Here is a 14785-nt window from a genome sequence, read left to right as displayed (position 1 = left end):
ATTGTGCCCTAATTAGCATTTTTGTCTCTAATGGTCATTTAAATACACAACTAGGGAAGAGATTCCAACTGTGAAATTTAATTAGATTGCGGTGCGTGCCGGCGTGTGCGTGAAGGCTGGATTTTGAGGAAGCTTTTATCTTGTCTCTCTAGATTCTAGTTTTATTTTGGGCTAAGGAAGAACACGGCCTCGGCCATGCACCACGTTTGGCTTTATTTCAGTGTTTCCCCTTGTCAAATAATGATACGTCACATGTGGACACCGTAGCGGGGCTCGGGGCATGACCGCGGCGTGGTGAGAACGTGTTTTTGCTAACTCCCCGCCTTCGTCGGTCTCTCCCTCCTTTTCTCTTTCGCTGCAGATGTTTTCGGTAATCCCCAATAAATTTCTTCCAAATAGCAAGAGCCCCTGTTGGTACGAGGAGTTCACGGGCCGCAACACCACCGACCCGTACCTGACCAACTCCTACGTGCTCTACTCCAAGCGCTTCCGCTCCACCTTCGACGCCCTGCGCAAGGCCTTCTGGGGCCACCTGTCGCACGCCAGCGGGAAGCACTTCCGCCTCCGCTGCCTGCCGCGCTTCTACATCATCGGGCAGCCCAAGTGCGGCACCACCGACCTCTACGACCGCCTCCGGCTGCACCCGGAAGTCAAGTTCTCCGCCATCAAGGAGCCGCACTGGTGGACCCGGAAGCGCTTTGGTGAGCGCGACGGGCGGGGCCTGCGTGTGGGCGGGGCGAGCCTTCCTGGCCCCACCTCCTGTCTCTGTCCTCCGTTTTTCAGCGTTGCTTCGCCCCTGTCGGTGGGGGGTGGGCGTGAAGGTGGTGGGGGGAGGAGAGCAGGCAGGATGCTCAGGGACGCCGGGGAGGCAGGGCAGGAGGTGAGGAAATACCCCGAGAGGCAGAGAGCAGGCGGTTGGCTAGTTCCGGGCTCCCCGCACAAATACCCACGGGGCTGGATGCAACTCCCAGCCATCCGGAGAGCATTTATTGAGTGCCAGCTGTGCAGGGCAAGGGGAAGGGTGCAGAATAGTGGTTGTTCTTGCCCTGAAGAGCTTTGGTACACCTGCCAGTGGTGAGTGGTAAGTGCCAGATGCCAGGTGGGCATTTTTCTGGGGCTGTCCCCACCCCAACTCTGCAGTGTTGTCCCCAGGGCTCCCCACCCCAGAGGGACACTGCAGGAAGAAAGGTTGCCACATGGGGTGAGTTTCAAGCTTCTGGCTGGCTCCTTTGAGAGCTGTGAGTCTTTGGGCCTCATTTTTTTGTCCGACCTGCTCTGCCCCTCTGCTTTAAGCTCAGAAGGAAAATCACATGGACATGATTCTGGGTGACCATGGACATGGCCCCCACCTAGCCTGAGCCATTCCACAGCCCTCGGGTCACTGTTTCCTCTTCCTAACCTTTTCCCTTCGGCCAGGAGACGTTCGGTCACTTTGACAAATGCCAGAGCTGGGGCAGGACTCGAGGGCGTGTTTCATGTAAAGGACTGGTTTCTTAGAAGGGAATTTTAGAAGTTTTCCTTCGTGGAGCCTAAGTTGAGACCAAGTCCTGCTTGTTTCCTGACAAATTGACTTAATCAATTTGATGTTTTGATGTTCTTCCTGGAGTGAACGAACAGAAGGGTAAATGTGTCTTTTGTGGTTTGGCCGAGGCAGCTGCGGGAGCCTCGGCGTCATGTAGCGTGCTCTCCCTGCACAGGTCACCATTTGCCCTAATGAGAACCAGCTTCCTACTGGCGCGGGGGCGTGGTTGTCAGATCCTTTACTCAGAGTCTCCTTGAACCTCTTGCTCTTGGGCCCTGGGACATTTTCTCTCCACTTTCCGTTAACCTTGGTAGCTGTGGTTTGGGGGCAGTGTGTTGTTAATAGAGTTGCACGTGAAATTGACCCACTTTTAAGCCAAGGGGCAAATTTCAGCTGCAATGACCAATGGCAGAATAACTAGTGGGTTCAACCACGTGTCCCAGGATTCTGGGATGATTACCCTTGTTTGGATGGACAGACAAGCTGCTTGATCAAACAGGCCAGAGATAGAAGCTCAGATAAAAACTCTCTTTTCTGGGGAACTTGGAGGGCTAGTCTGTTAAGCATCTGCCTTTGGCTCAGATCATGATCCCTGCATCAGGCTCCCCACTTAGTAAGGGAGGCTTCTTCTTCCTCTGCCCCTCCCCTGCTCATTCTCTCCCTCTCTCTCAAATAAACAAATTAAAAAAAAATAATAATTCTCCCATTCCTGTTTGATACACTGTGTGCGTTGCTGTTCAGCCACGCACCCCCCCCCCCAAGTGCACCTGTCAGCCAACCCCAAGCCTGGCCCTCCAAACAGATGCATTGATCGTTCTCTAACAGGTGTGTCATCCTGGAAGCTGCCACTTGCAGCTGAATGCTGGTCCTCACCCCCTGAGTGAGCAGGTGAGAGGGCGGCCAGTTTGCAAATATTCTCACTTCGAGCCCCTTCTGGCAGCTCCCATGGGTAGAGCCTTGGCTGCTGCAGCTGGGCCCCTGGGGCCTTGACATCCCTCTCGGCCCCTCCCCAAGAGGCCACCCCCCAGCAGTGGCCACTTCGTCCTCAGTAACTCCTGCTTCTTGGTTCTCGTAGGGATTGTCCGCCTGAGAGATGGGCTTCGGGACCGCTACCCCGTGGAAGATTACCTGGACCTCTTTGACCTGGCTGCACACCAGATTCATCAAGGCCTGCAGGCCGGCTCTGCGAAGGAGGAGAGCAGGATGACTAGGATCCTTATCGGTATGGCTTCTGGGGGGGTCCCCAGAGGGGCTGCTCCGGCCTGGAGCCAGCTGTGCGTTGTGATCTCTTAGAGAATCTGATGCAGTTTGCATCGAATTTCCTAATGAGGGTCAGCGTCCCCCAACGAATCCTTCATACCTGGGCACTTTTCAAAGGGAACCATCTAGTACCTTTTCAGTGGGCCTTTAAAATGCCACAGAGCTATATACCCTGACCAATGTCAGATATCATGAAATTGGGAAGCCAGATGCTGGGAGAGGGGGCCCACTCCCACGGGGCACCCTCTGCTCTGGGGCTGGCCCGGCTTTTGCTCTGGCCCGGGGGACAGTTGTAGGATGCCTGCCCGCTTCCTAACCTGGCCATCGCTCTTAACACTATGTAAAACGTTTACATTACTGACATAGTTTCTATAAAACAGAAATGTTTAATGGACTTTTTTAGTTCTGTGGAGGCTCCCTTGTACCTGAAATGGTTTTTTCTAAAAATTGACATTTTTAAAAATTTAAGTTAAGCACACATGGCTGGGTTTCTTTTTATGATGTACTAATCTAAGTTTGGATGGAGGATCATAAGAACAGTTAACCAAGGAGTCATTGATTTACTACTGTGGCTTTTGGAATCCTTGGCCCCAGGACCCTGGGAAGACAGAGGCCATCTCTCCAGAAACAGATATAGCCCTAATGCATTGTTGGTGACTAATTGCTGTTGAAAAAGCTGAGCCATTGTCAGGTTAATGCCTTTAGACATTCACAATGAGGTGGCTTGATTAATAATCTTTTTTTTTCTTTTTTTAGTTCACAAGAACGTTTTATAAAAAACCTACCTAATTTGTCTTGGATTCAGCTTAGGAGAAGACATTTACCCACTTAGACCTTCTGAAAGAGTGAAGTCTGGCCACATATGTTCCTTAAATTTATTACCTGAGGCAGTAATCTGCTGTTTAATTTTCCTAAATCTATTTTATTTTGATTCTCCAAACTTGATGACTCTGTTAGCAACCAAGAGGAATTGGAATCAACCATCTGAAAGATGGCTCTTTGCTCTTGACTCTTCCTGTCCTAGGAGAGAGGCTTACATGCCTAAGTCCTGATTTATTTGTTGTTTTGTTTTTTTAAGGCAAAGAAATGAAGTTGTGAGAGGCGGATGAGGTCCTATACCACCCTGGCCCTGATGTGAATTGGCTACTAGTTACTTTCTTGCACCCTTGGGTCCACACACCCCAGATCACAAGTCTAATTAATAGTTGTTATATTCATATATTTGCGTCATGTGACTCCCACACCGTATGCCTCTGGGAGAATCTTGTGTTCTTATGAAAGAGCTAAAAATATACATCTTAGGGCTAGGAAATTGAGCCCAAGATAATGAATGAAAAAGGAAAGCTTTAGTTTGGTTTTCTAATTTTACTTACTTCTAGATTTAAAAAGGAAAATTAGAGAAAAAATTTGCCACTCTGGTATTTACCTAAAGCAGAGTTTGGGAAGTTTTATGTAGAGGAGAGGCGTGGGGAGAGCTGGCACCTAGCCACCAGCCTGCTCTGGGCCACGTGACGAGAGTTGTCTACGTGTTCCTGAGTTCAGCCTGCACATCTGTGCAATGGGCTGGTTGGACCAGCTCCATTCTGGCTCTTCCCAGGCCTAGAATGTGATTCAGCTCTGCTTCCGCTTCCTCTGATGAGCTCTTCGGGAGAGCAGGAGGATCTTCTTCTCAGCTCAGGGGTCAGAGAGAGCCTTTCCTCAGTGGTCTGGGCTAATGGCTGGGTGACAAAGGATTCGAGGGGCCGGGTTCTTGGGGGTGGGGCTCTAGACACACTGAAATGTCCCTGCCTGTGTTCTCATGGTGCCCTGCTCTGCCTGTCCACGTGTTCGCCTGGGGAGCTGGTTGTGTACGGAGTTGCCGCTTCCCTCTAGATTATAAGGTTGGAGAGGAGAGGGGGTTGGCTGTCTTATTTCCCTCCTATCCCTAGTGGCAAGCACAGTGCCAGGCACCTAGTAGACACCAGATGAATGCTCTCTGGATGAATGGATTTGAAATGAACAGAGGATGAGAGGATGGATGGACAGATGGGTGGACTTGTGGATGGACAAGTGTTTCTGTGGTTGTAGAAGTAGTCCATTTATGATATTTGACAGAATTTTGTCAATTTCGTTTCAGATAGTTCTCTTGTTCTAATATTCTTGTATTCACTGTGAGTAGAATTTTCAAAGGACTTCTGATTGACTTGTCTCTTCTGTATCTTAAGGTATTATCTTTCAAAAAAGAGAAGAAAGGAAAGACCAGAACAGAAATGCTCACCTCGATGTGATTGCACATCCAACAGAATAGACAGGGCTGGCCAACTCCCTGCTTTATTGTGATGCACTCATCACTGATCAAAGACACTAGTCTTTTGGCTCAGATTTTCCCTGAATAAGTGACTTTGAGATGTATCAAATGCCCATGTAAAATGTCGGGAAATTGAATTTGTATGTAATTGATCGATTTGCTTTTCTTTCTAAACCTCTGATGAGTCTTCTGAAAAAAAATAAAAAAAAAAAGTCAGGGAATTGGTTCAAGTATCTGAGTGAGAGATGTTGAAATGTGTGGATCTTGGTCGCATGACCGCCCTCGACTGCGTATCACATTTCATCCTTCATTCATACAGACCACAATGAGAAAGGGCTGGACCCATTCCCTGTCCACTCAGTCAGCGTGGACTGAGTGCCAGCTGTGTGCAGAGTGATGGGGCGTGTGGGCACGTAGGACACAGCACCTCTAGACGGAGGTCCTGTGAGCCTTCCTGTAAAATCTTCCTCTTGCTTGGTCTAGATCATGCCTGGGGCCAGCTGTGGGTTGTGATCTCTTGGAGAATCTGATGCAGTTTGCATTGAATTTCCTAATGAGGGTCAGCTTCCTCCAACGACTCCTTCATCCCTGATGCTTTATCAAAGGGAACCATCTAGTACCTTCTCAGTGGGCCTTCAAAATGCCGCAGAGCTGTGTACCCTGAGCAATGTCAGATATCATGAAATTGGGAGGCCAGATGCTGGGAGAGGGTTTTTTGTTTTTTGTTTTGTTTTGTTTTTTTGTTTTTTAAACATCTCCTGGAGAGGAACTGGGAAGAAACAGGTGCTCACTGTTGCCCACATCACCTGGATTTCCAGACAGAGAGCGCTGGGTGGGAGCAGGGGAGATCGCTGGGGCAGAGAGGCCTTGCCAGCCACCTCTTGCTGAAGTCCCATGTGCTCCCGTTGGAGCCTGGTTTTGTTCCTTGCACAGGATGCCCGTGGGAGCCCCTCACGCAGCGCTGCTCATTCTCGGGGTTCTCTGCTTCCAGGGGAGGCCAGCGCTTCCACTATGTGGGACAACAACGCCTGGACCTTCTTCTACGACAACAGCACGGACGGTGAGCCGCCCTTCCTGACCCAGGACTTCATCCATGCCTTTCAGCCCGATGCCAAGCTGATTGTCATGCTCAGGGACCCTGTAGAGAGGTGAGCACTTTGGGTTTCTTGTATTTGGGGCGAACAGGCAGTTTTGAAGGACAGCCTGCCTTCTCATCACGAACAAGATCTTCCTTTTTTTTTTTTTTTTTTTTTAAATAAACAAGCTTAACTTGCAATGTTACTGCTATTTCCTATGTAAATGTTATTGTTGGTGCGATCTCCACTGGCTCTAAACAAATTGAGGATCGTTTTCTTAGACCTTCTGACTGTGGTCTATGCACCTTCAGCCTCTGGCCGGTTTGACCTGGGGACATGGGGCCCTCCTTGGGGACTGTCAGGGCGTGTGAAACCCCCTTGGAATCAGGGACATCAGGGTTTGCCGAGGGGTTTGGCTCCCACGATTCCTCATGTCCCGACCTAGGCTAAGGCTTTAACCCTGAGTGTTCTGTCAGCTCTGAGTGTTCTGTCTCTAGCTTTCCTGGGAAGACCGAAAGGAGTTGATGATGGGCAGGGCCGCTTTGCTGTAAGAAAGGCACAGCTCGTGTGAGACTGGACAGCGTGGGGGTGGCCGGGCCGGCACGGGCAAAGCTTGAGCCATAATGAAGCCGGTGGGGATGGCGGAAGATGGGGGCTTCCAGACCATCACTTAGCGGGATGGTCTGTGTGGTATAGTCCCATCAGAGAGGGGGGCCCTCAGGCCACTCCAGGACCCTCAAGGAGGAGTCCCCACCCAAGATGAGCAGTCCAAGTCTGTGACAACACTCCTCCTGCTTTGAAATCAAGTCTGTCTCTTGGTAGCATCTTGCTGGATCCGTTTCTTCCCTGTAGAGCTGCAGAGACCCAAGGGTCACTCTTCCCAAGTGGGAGAGGCTGCCGGGTATTGAAGCAGACCCGGCCCTCTGTGTCTCGCTTTTCTACCTACCTCTTGTTAGGGGTGAATTGTGCCCTTCCTCAGGATGCGTTGAAGTTCTAGCCCCACCTCTCGTACGGGTGCGTGTGATCTTGTTTGAAAACAGGGTCTATGTAGATGGACTCATGTCAAGATGAGGTCCTACCAGATTAGGGTGGCCCCAACGCCGGGGGTTGGTGTCCTTGTGAGAAGAGGACATTCGGACACAGGGAGAGCGTCATGTGATGACGGGGGCAGGATTGGAGGGACATGTCTGCAGGCCAAGGTACGCCTAGTGTTGCCACCTGGCACTGGGAGCTGGAGGCAGGCCTGGAACAGACCCTCCTGCAGAACCCCCAGGAGGAACCCCCCACTCGGATTTCAGACTTGCATTTTTCAGAAGTGCCAGAGACTAAATTCCTGCAGTCTGTGACAGTGGCCCCAGGAACCTAAGGGACCCTGAATACCTTCCCTGGATGGGTGTGCATTTCCTTCCGCACGTCCTTGCCAATGGCAACAATAAGACATGTGGGGGGATCTGAGGAAGTACTGGAAAGCTACAATGAGAACTGTTATAAAAAGCACCTATAGTCTCCCATCTGATAGCTGTTATTTATATCGGGTATGTTTTCTTCCAGACTGCTTACCTGTGCAGCTAAGTGCAATGTGTGTGTGTGTGTGTGTGTGAGAGAGAGAGAGAGAGAGAGAGTGTGTGTGTGAGTGTGTGACACACAATAGTAAGCACATACAGTCTCACATGTCACTTCATTTGTTTCACGCCGTTGCCCCCCAGAAGGACAGGCCTTCACGTCCCCGCCCTGCTTGTTCTCCCTGAATTTCTCTCTCTGTCCCTTCAGTAGAGCTCCCTTGCGGCTGTGAATGGGATCTGGTCAGAGGGGAGCTGGATTATCGGCCCCATCTCCGTCCCGGCAGCCCTCTTGGTGCTACGCCACAAGACACATCTATGTGCCCCAGATGGTTCCGCTCTGGTTCTGCCCCTCTCTCAGCCTCAGGAATCCATCTGGTCTGGTGCTCCAGCAGCCGCCGCCCTTGGCACAGCTCGCCTCATCCTACCTGCTAGTTCCCGCACTTTGGAGGCAGGAGTTTGGCCCTTCTGCTCACGGAGTGGGTTGGTCCCCCTCAGGCTAAGAACAGTTGACACAAACCAGTGGTGCTCTCACGTAGACGTGATTATGTAACTGTCAGCCTTGAAAGGAAAGGCTCAGTGACTAAGTGACCCCTCGCTGCCCACTGAGGTGTTTTCACAGCTGCTCTGCCTCCCTCCCCCAGACAGCCCCCAGCTGTAGTTCACAAGGTTGGAACATTCTCTCAAGAGTGCGCTTTCTGCTCACTGAATGTCTTCCTGTCACATCTCCCTGGTTCCTCGTTCTGAGGAAGGTCACTCTGCGCCTCAAACTCAGGGGGCCCAGACAGTGAAAACTGTGACATTTTGTCACTCCCTGGGCGTAGAGCAGTGGGAACTGGTCTCTGGGCTGTCTCGGTGTGTGTCAGTCCTGTTCTAGGCTGAGGGCATGGGGAGCTCATGGCTGGTTGCAAGACAGGAATGGCTGTGGTTGTTATGGTCTGTGGATCCAGCTGGAGCAAGAGGGAATGAGCTTCAGGTAGGGAAAAGTCATTCTGGAGGAGGTAAAGCCAGACTAGGTTTTGAAGGATGAGTAAGAGTTTGCCAAGTCAACAAAGAAGGAACGTGGTTGAGAGGAAGAAGCATTCTGAGCAGGCAGATCAGTGAGGACAAAGGTAAAGACCACAGGCTCTCTTGTTGGAGAGCGGAGTCACCTTCCCTACATGTGTCCCTCCCTTTCTGCAGCCCCGATTGAACCTCTGAGAATACAACGGCCATAGGCGAGCCTTTGAATGGGGAGGGCCATGGCGCCACCCAGGTTCAGACAGTGAGCCAGAGGCACGACCTACCCAACTTGCCTCTCAGACCCAGCCAAAAGCCTGCCTTCCTTTAGAAGGCTCAAGGGCCACAAGATGTCACCAAGTAGTCACCCCTTTGTTTGCTTGCTTGCTTTCTGGGTCAAATACTCCATTTATTATAGGACCTGAAAGTGAAGATCTCTTGCCTTTCTCATCTTCAGTGGTGAAAGTTCATCAACTCAGACATTATTTTGAGCCCTGACCACACACTGGGCATGGTGCTGGGTGCTGTGCACGCACATGTCCATGAAGGCCCACCCAGGGCTTACCCTCTGGGAACAGGTACTTCTACATAGAAGTGAGGCCCTCCCTCTCTCACAGTGGACGTGGTGCCGAGAAGGGGGTGGTGGGATGCCGTGGTGGCAGTTGCCTCAGGAGGCTGAGCCAGTTGTTAGGGTGCCTGCTACATTAGCCATCAACTGCTATGTAGCAAATCACCCCAAAACTTAGCAGCTTAAAACACTACACACTCAGGATTACACCATTTCTGTGGCTCAGACTGTGGCACAGTTTACTGCGTCCTCTTCTTCAGGATCTCTCCCAGGCTTGCAGTCAGGGCTTCTGCACGGTGGTGCCTCATCCAAAGGCTTGACTGGGGAAGGCACTGCTTCCAAGCTCCCATGCTCTCAAGCTCACTGGCCAAATTCAGTTCCTCAGTGGCTGTTGGAAGGAGGGCCTCCATTCTTTGCCAGCCGTTGGCTAGAGGCTGCCCTCAGTGCCTTGCTTCTGGGCCTTGCCAGCATAGCTGCTTGTTTCTTCAGAGCCAGCCAGGGAGAGAAACAGCGGGCAGGTCGGAAGTCACAACCTTGTGTCATCTCACCACTGGAGTGTCAGCCTATGACCTTGACCATGTTCGGTTGATTTGAAGCACGTCATGAGGGCCAGGCCACACTCAAGGGGAGGAGATGGCGGGGTGTGCATGCCAAGGAACAGGGATGGTTGCCTACCACACCTGCTCCCCATTTCTCTGTCTGACCATCCAGGAGCCTAGGCCCCAGTGGTGTGACCAGGAGCAGAGAGGCTACAAGTACGTCACAGTGTCGAGGCAGAGCCTGCACATGCACAGCTGGCGGGGGGCGGCGGGCATTCATGCACACAATGTCTGTGTGGGTTACTGACAGCAACAGCCATTCCATTGCTTTTTAAACATTGATTTAAAAAAGTATGCAACAATAGGAATTTCTGTTTTGAAACCCATGACTCATAGCCTATCTTAAATGTCTGGCTTATTAGCCATCCCAGCCAGAAAGGAAGATAGACACTCAGTGTTTAGGTTTTTTGAAGAAACAAACACAAACAAACCCCCATTCCCATTGGTCTAACTGGGTTACAGGCCATCAGCCTGCTTGGGTCATTCCATGACCTTGCTCTTCTGCAGGGGAAGTTGCAGGCGTTGCTTTCTGCCAGTGGGATTAGGCTAAACTGTTCTTTCCATCTACAGATTGGCAGGGGTGGGTTGGAGTTTGTTTCTAGTTTCAGATTCACATTTAACCTTTTTTCTAGAATTGATCCAGCGTAGAGGGTTGTTAAAGTGTTGGGATTGCACACAGAATCAAACCAATCACTTTTAACTTTCCAGAGAGAGATGTAAATGGTACGTTTGTTGTTCCCCCTTCTGGAGGAGAACAGAGGAAGAGTGGAAGGCGGGTTCTCATGGCCAGAAGGGCCAGCCAAGTTTCACACTGCAAGTTTCTCTACGTAAGAGATAATGACAGCTTAAAAAGTGAAACATTTCTAGGCCAAATTGGCCTAGTTAATTAAAAAGCAGAATTTTTCTTCCTTTAGTTCGACTCTAAAGTGGGAAAGACTGTTCTTTTCACCACACCTCCCGGTAGCTTCCCGCCTCTTCATGTGTGAGTGGTTGACGGAGTTGGCCTCGTAATTCAGAGGCCACCGTCATTCACCGGGACAAATGGCTGGAAGGTGTTGACATAGTTCATTCAGGGGACACTTGGAGTGGGGTCACACGCCATCTGTTAAGGATTTTACCGTGTCTGTATTTTGGGTTTAAGTCTGTGCATCGTCTTACTGCCGGGGAGGGCAGTGACCAGCGCAGGATGCTGGGTGTTGCTCACGTTTTAGGATGATGGTCAAATCGGGAAGGAGACCCGAGCTCAGTTAAGAACGAGAACTTTATTTTGACCTGGGCACCTTGAACCTTGACTCCTGGGGCATTGTTTCCTTCATCTGCTTGTAGAAACTGACTTTTTAACAACCCACTGGACTGGGTCAGTAATTAATCTATGATGATGCGTGAGGAAAGGAGAGAGTGAAGCACTTAATACAGTGTATCCGTTTGCACGCCCTTGGTCATTCGGACAAAGTAATGAGCGATGCTAAGCCTTTGGACAGGAATCCTGGTTTCATGGATTTTACTCCATCTGCAAAGTGGGTGGTAGGATGTATGGGTAATAAATGGCAAACCAGGGTCACCTTGATAGAATCATAGCCTTGGGGGACAGGAGGTCCAAGCTCTGCCACTGACCTTGGGGCAGCTACTTAACCTCTCTGTGTCTCATTTCCTTTTTGGTGAAATGGGGGGAAATAGTCCTGCTCTTAGGGTTGTAAGAGTACCTTAATATATGTAACGTATTTAAACAGTGCTGGAAAATGCAAAACATTATGTAATTGGTAGCTATTATTACTAGGTCACAGTAGTAGTAAATACTAACAGTAATGTGAGTGAGTGCGCATTTGCTCACTATACACAGTTATTGGACACCTTTGAAGGGCTGGCAGTGAGATGATCACTGAGGGACAGAATCCTTGTCTGGCCTCCCGGAGCCCGTGTCTAATGGAAGGGGTGGGGACGGCCTCAATTAAGTGACCTTGGCATTAACTCCAGGCTGCCTCTGTGGTAAGCCCTGTCCAGGCATTGCCTCATTTGTGCTTGGCAAGCCGGTGTGTGGGCTCGGTGGTGCTCAGTCGCCTACCCACGGTCACCTAGTTAGTAGTGTCCAGGCTGGGGTTGAGCCCCTGTCGGTTTGACTGAGGACTTGAGCTGTCTTCCCTATCAGAGGCTGGTCCTCGGGACGCAGAGGTGGAGACAGCCGTGTGCGTAGGAGGTTTATGGGGCCCGTCGTGGGACAAGCTGGGGCGGGGGTGGGTGCCGACAGCGTGAAGGGGTGGGCCGTGACGCAGTCGCACAGAGGTCTCCCTGATGCCAGCAGGAGCCATGTGGCTGGGACCGCCCTTCTGAGATAGCGCCGCCCAGGCCTGTCCTGTCCGGCAGCCACTGTTTACTGTCTGTCGTGGGGAGGCCTGCGCGGAGCAGGTCTTTCCTGCTGATGGCAGACGCTGCATGGGACCATGAGCCACAAGCAGGATGACTCCCCACTCCGGCAAGGCTCTGTGAACGAGCTCAGATGATAGGAAGCCGCGCCCACCCAGGCTTCTGAGTCCCTGTAGACCTCTTACCCGCAGCAGGAATTTCTCTCGAAGTTCAGCCTGTGCTGAAAATCTTCTCCAAACAGCTCAATGTCTCTGTGTCCCTGGAAGCACTGATGTCGTGCCGTGGACACTCCCTGCAGCGGGGGAGGTGAGCTGGCACGCCGGCGTCCCATGACAGGCTCTCTAGCACGTATTTGCACCAGGATTAGAGGGCTGGCTGTTCCCTAGCAGGGGTGCATCAGTTAGTAACATCTGTGACCGTTTTTTTTTTTTTTTTTTAAGATTTTATTTATTCATTTGACAGAGAGAGAGAGAGAGCGAGAGAGAGTGAGCGCAAACCGGGAGGGGCAGGTAGAGGGCGAGGGAAAAGCAAGATCGACGTGGGGCTCCATCCCAGGACCCTGGGATCATGACCTGAGCCGAAGGCAGACGCTTAACCCACTGAGCCACCCAGGCACCCAACATCCATGATCTTAAAGGGAAATTCAGGGAACTCTGGGCAAGGGTTGGAGTTGTGGTGGGGTGGAAGCCACGGAGCATAGAGGTCGTGAGGCCATGGATTGATTCCACGCCCTGCAGCGGCTGTCTGCAGGAGACTAGAGTGTCTCTCAGTGGCCTGTTTCCTGGAAATTTGAGGCATTTTGCGTCTCAGAAGCTGTCTGTCTGGGTGTCATTTGCATGTCTTTAATGAGCCCTAAAAGTGGTGTGAGGTCACGCTCATAGGGCTGAACTGGGAGCCACCCCAGGACCAGGGAGTCAGCCTCTGCCATCGGAGCAGGAAGGTGAGCGGGTCAGGACTGGCCAGGGCAGTGCGGGGGAGGCTGCTCAGTACACTCCCGGACCTCCAGGTCACTTCAGAAACCTTGGATTTGTGAGGTTGGCTAGTTAAAGCTGTTTGGGGGTATGTGGCCATGGCTGTGCTCCGTGGTGGTGTCCCCCAGCCTGGGATCCAGGCCTGACTTGGCCGCTGCTTTAACCAGGGGTAGCCCAGCGAACCTGGGTGCTTCCTTTTCTTCCCTGCCAGAGACACCTGCTGTCAGGATCACCAGGAAACTGTGTGAAAGTGCTTCGTGAACCATGCCAGGCTTGTAGACCAAGGGGATTTCTAATCTCATCTCTGAGAGGTTCTACGCTTGGTTCCATGAACGTTGACCAAGTACCCAGACTGGATGCTCTAGAAGAAACAAAGGTGAACCCAGAACCCTACTCAAGGGAAAGGGATGACCCAGCCCCAACACAAGCCCCATGGGCTGGAGGTGCTGCGTCCACGTGGACACGTTTAGGCCCAAGCCTGGATGTTCTTCTCTGGCAGAAAATGAGCCTCAGCAGTGTCACCCATGTGTACGGCTTCAGGTGACTCTCGACTTTTCCTCCAAGGGAGCCGGCCTGGTCAGTCCTGCTTGGTTGTTCCTCATGATGGGAAAGTCACAGCTCATGATTCAGTGAGACAGAAGGTCCTCCTTCCTGGCCATGTTAAATGGCCTTTATTTCCCTGTAGGAAAAATATACGTAATCATTATTGATGGCACCATATCAGAGGTCAGGAACTTATTGATTTGAACGTGGGTGCCGGCAAATGGAGAATGATGAAGGGACGCTCTGGATTTCACTTTTGTAATCACCCTTCAGGTGGCTGCAGGAAGACGGAGATGTCACGGGGTGGGGGGCTGAAGCGGAGGACAAGAGCGCGCCCACGTTTTGGAGGCTCCTGGCTGAGGAACTAGGGCCGTTCCCATGTGTGTCATTGAGAAGCCGGCTGGCGGGGGCTCTGGGTGCACAGCGACGTCTGGGCCAGGACAGCCTGCGTTGAGCCCCGCCCCCCAGGAGCCGTCAGCTGCTCCCCACCGTCCCCACCTCGGGGTCTGCCCCCAGTCGTTTCTCACAGCCCAGCTCTCCAGATGTCTGGTGCGTGGAGCAGTAGCTGGTAGGGTTGGCGCCGCGCGGGCTCTCGAGACGCAGCTGATGCAGTCAAAACTTCCCTGTGCCTTGTGGGCCTGGGATCGCCGTGACCTCTCCTGTGAGCCTCCCTGGGCACTGGCAGGTTAAAACCAACAGCAACTTTCTGGGGGGATGCGGGTCTCCTGGAATTGGCTGGTGGTGGGGCTTGTGCAGCTGTGTGTGTCTGCTAAAAACGACTGAATTGTTGGTGTGTGGATTACTTCTCCATTTTAAAATGGTACGAACAAAACCATGACAAGAGGAGAACAAACCAGCCTCCCTGAACTAGAGGCATTGGAGCTGGAACCTGCCTGGGTCTCCTGGTTGCAGGGAGGCCGACCGACAAGCGTGTCGTCATTGAAGAGCTAAAACCCTTAAAATCTAATGAGCTGTTGCTGTAGCCAAGGACTGTCCTTTTATGCAGGTGCTCAGAGGTCACTCTGGGAGCTCTAAGATTC

The 14785-nt window shown here is 51.7% G+C and overlaps 1 protein-coding gene across 13 annotated transcripts in view; it reads left to right on the top strand.

Annotated features, from left to right (window-relative positions):
- The window catches only part of CHST15 (carbohydrate sulfotransferase 15), a 75344-nt gene that overhangs the window by 43771 nt on the left and 16788 nt on the right, over positions 1 to 14785 (top strand). For all 13 annotated transcript variants that reach the window (XM_082721651.1, XM_082721658.1, XM_082721657.1 and 10 more), the window contains 3 exons: positions 362 to 701; positions 2598 to 2744; positions 6061 to 6217. In XM_082721651.1, coding sequence (XP_082577777.1) covers positions 362 to 701; positions 2598 to 2744; positions 6061 to 6217 — 644 coding nt within the window. The remainder of the gene's footprint in view (positions 1 to 361; positions 702 to 2597; positions 2745 to 6060; positions 6218 to 14785) is intronic.

Source organism: Mustela nivalis (genome assembly GCF_964662115.1).
Source record: "Mustela nivalis genome assembly, chromosome: 2".
Classification (NCBI taxonomy): Eukaryota; Metazoa; Chordata; class Mammalia; order Carnivora; family Mustelidae; genus Mustela; species Mustela nivalis.
Note: the sequence above shows the minus strand (reverse complement) of the source record. Positions and strands in the feature narration are given on the sequence as shown.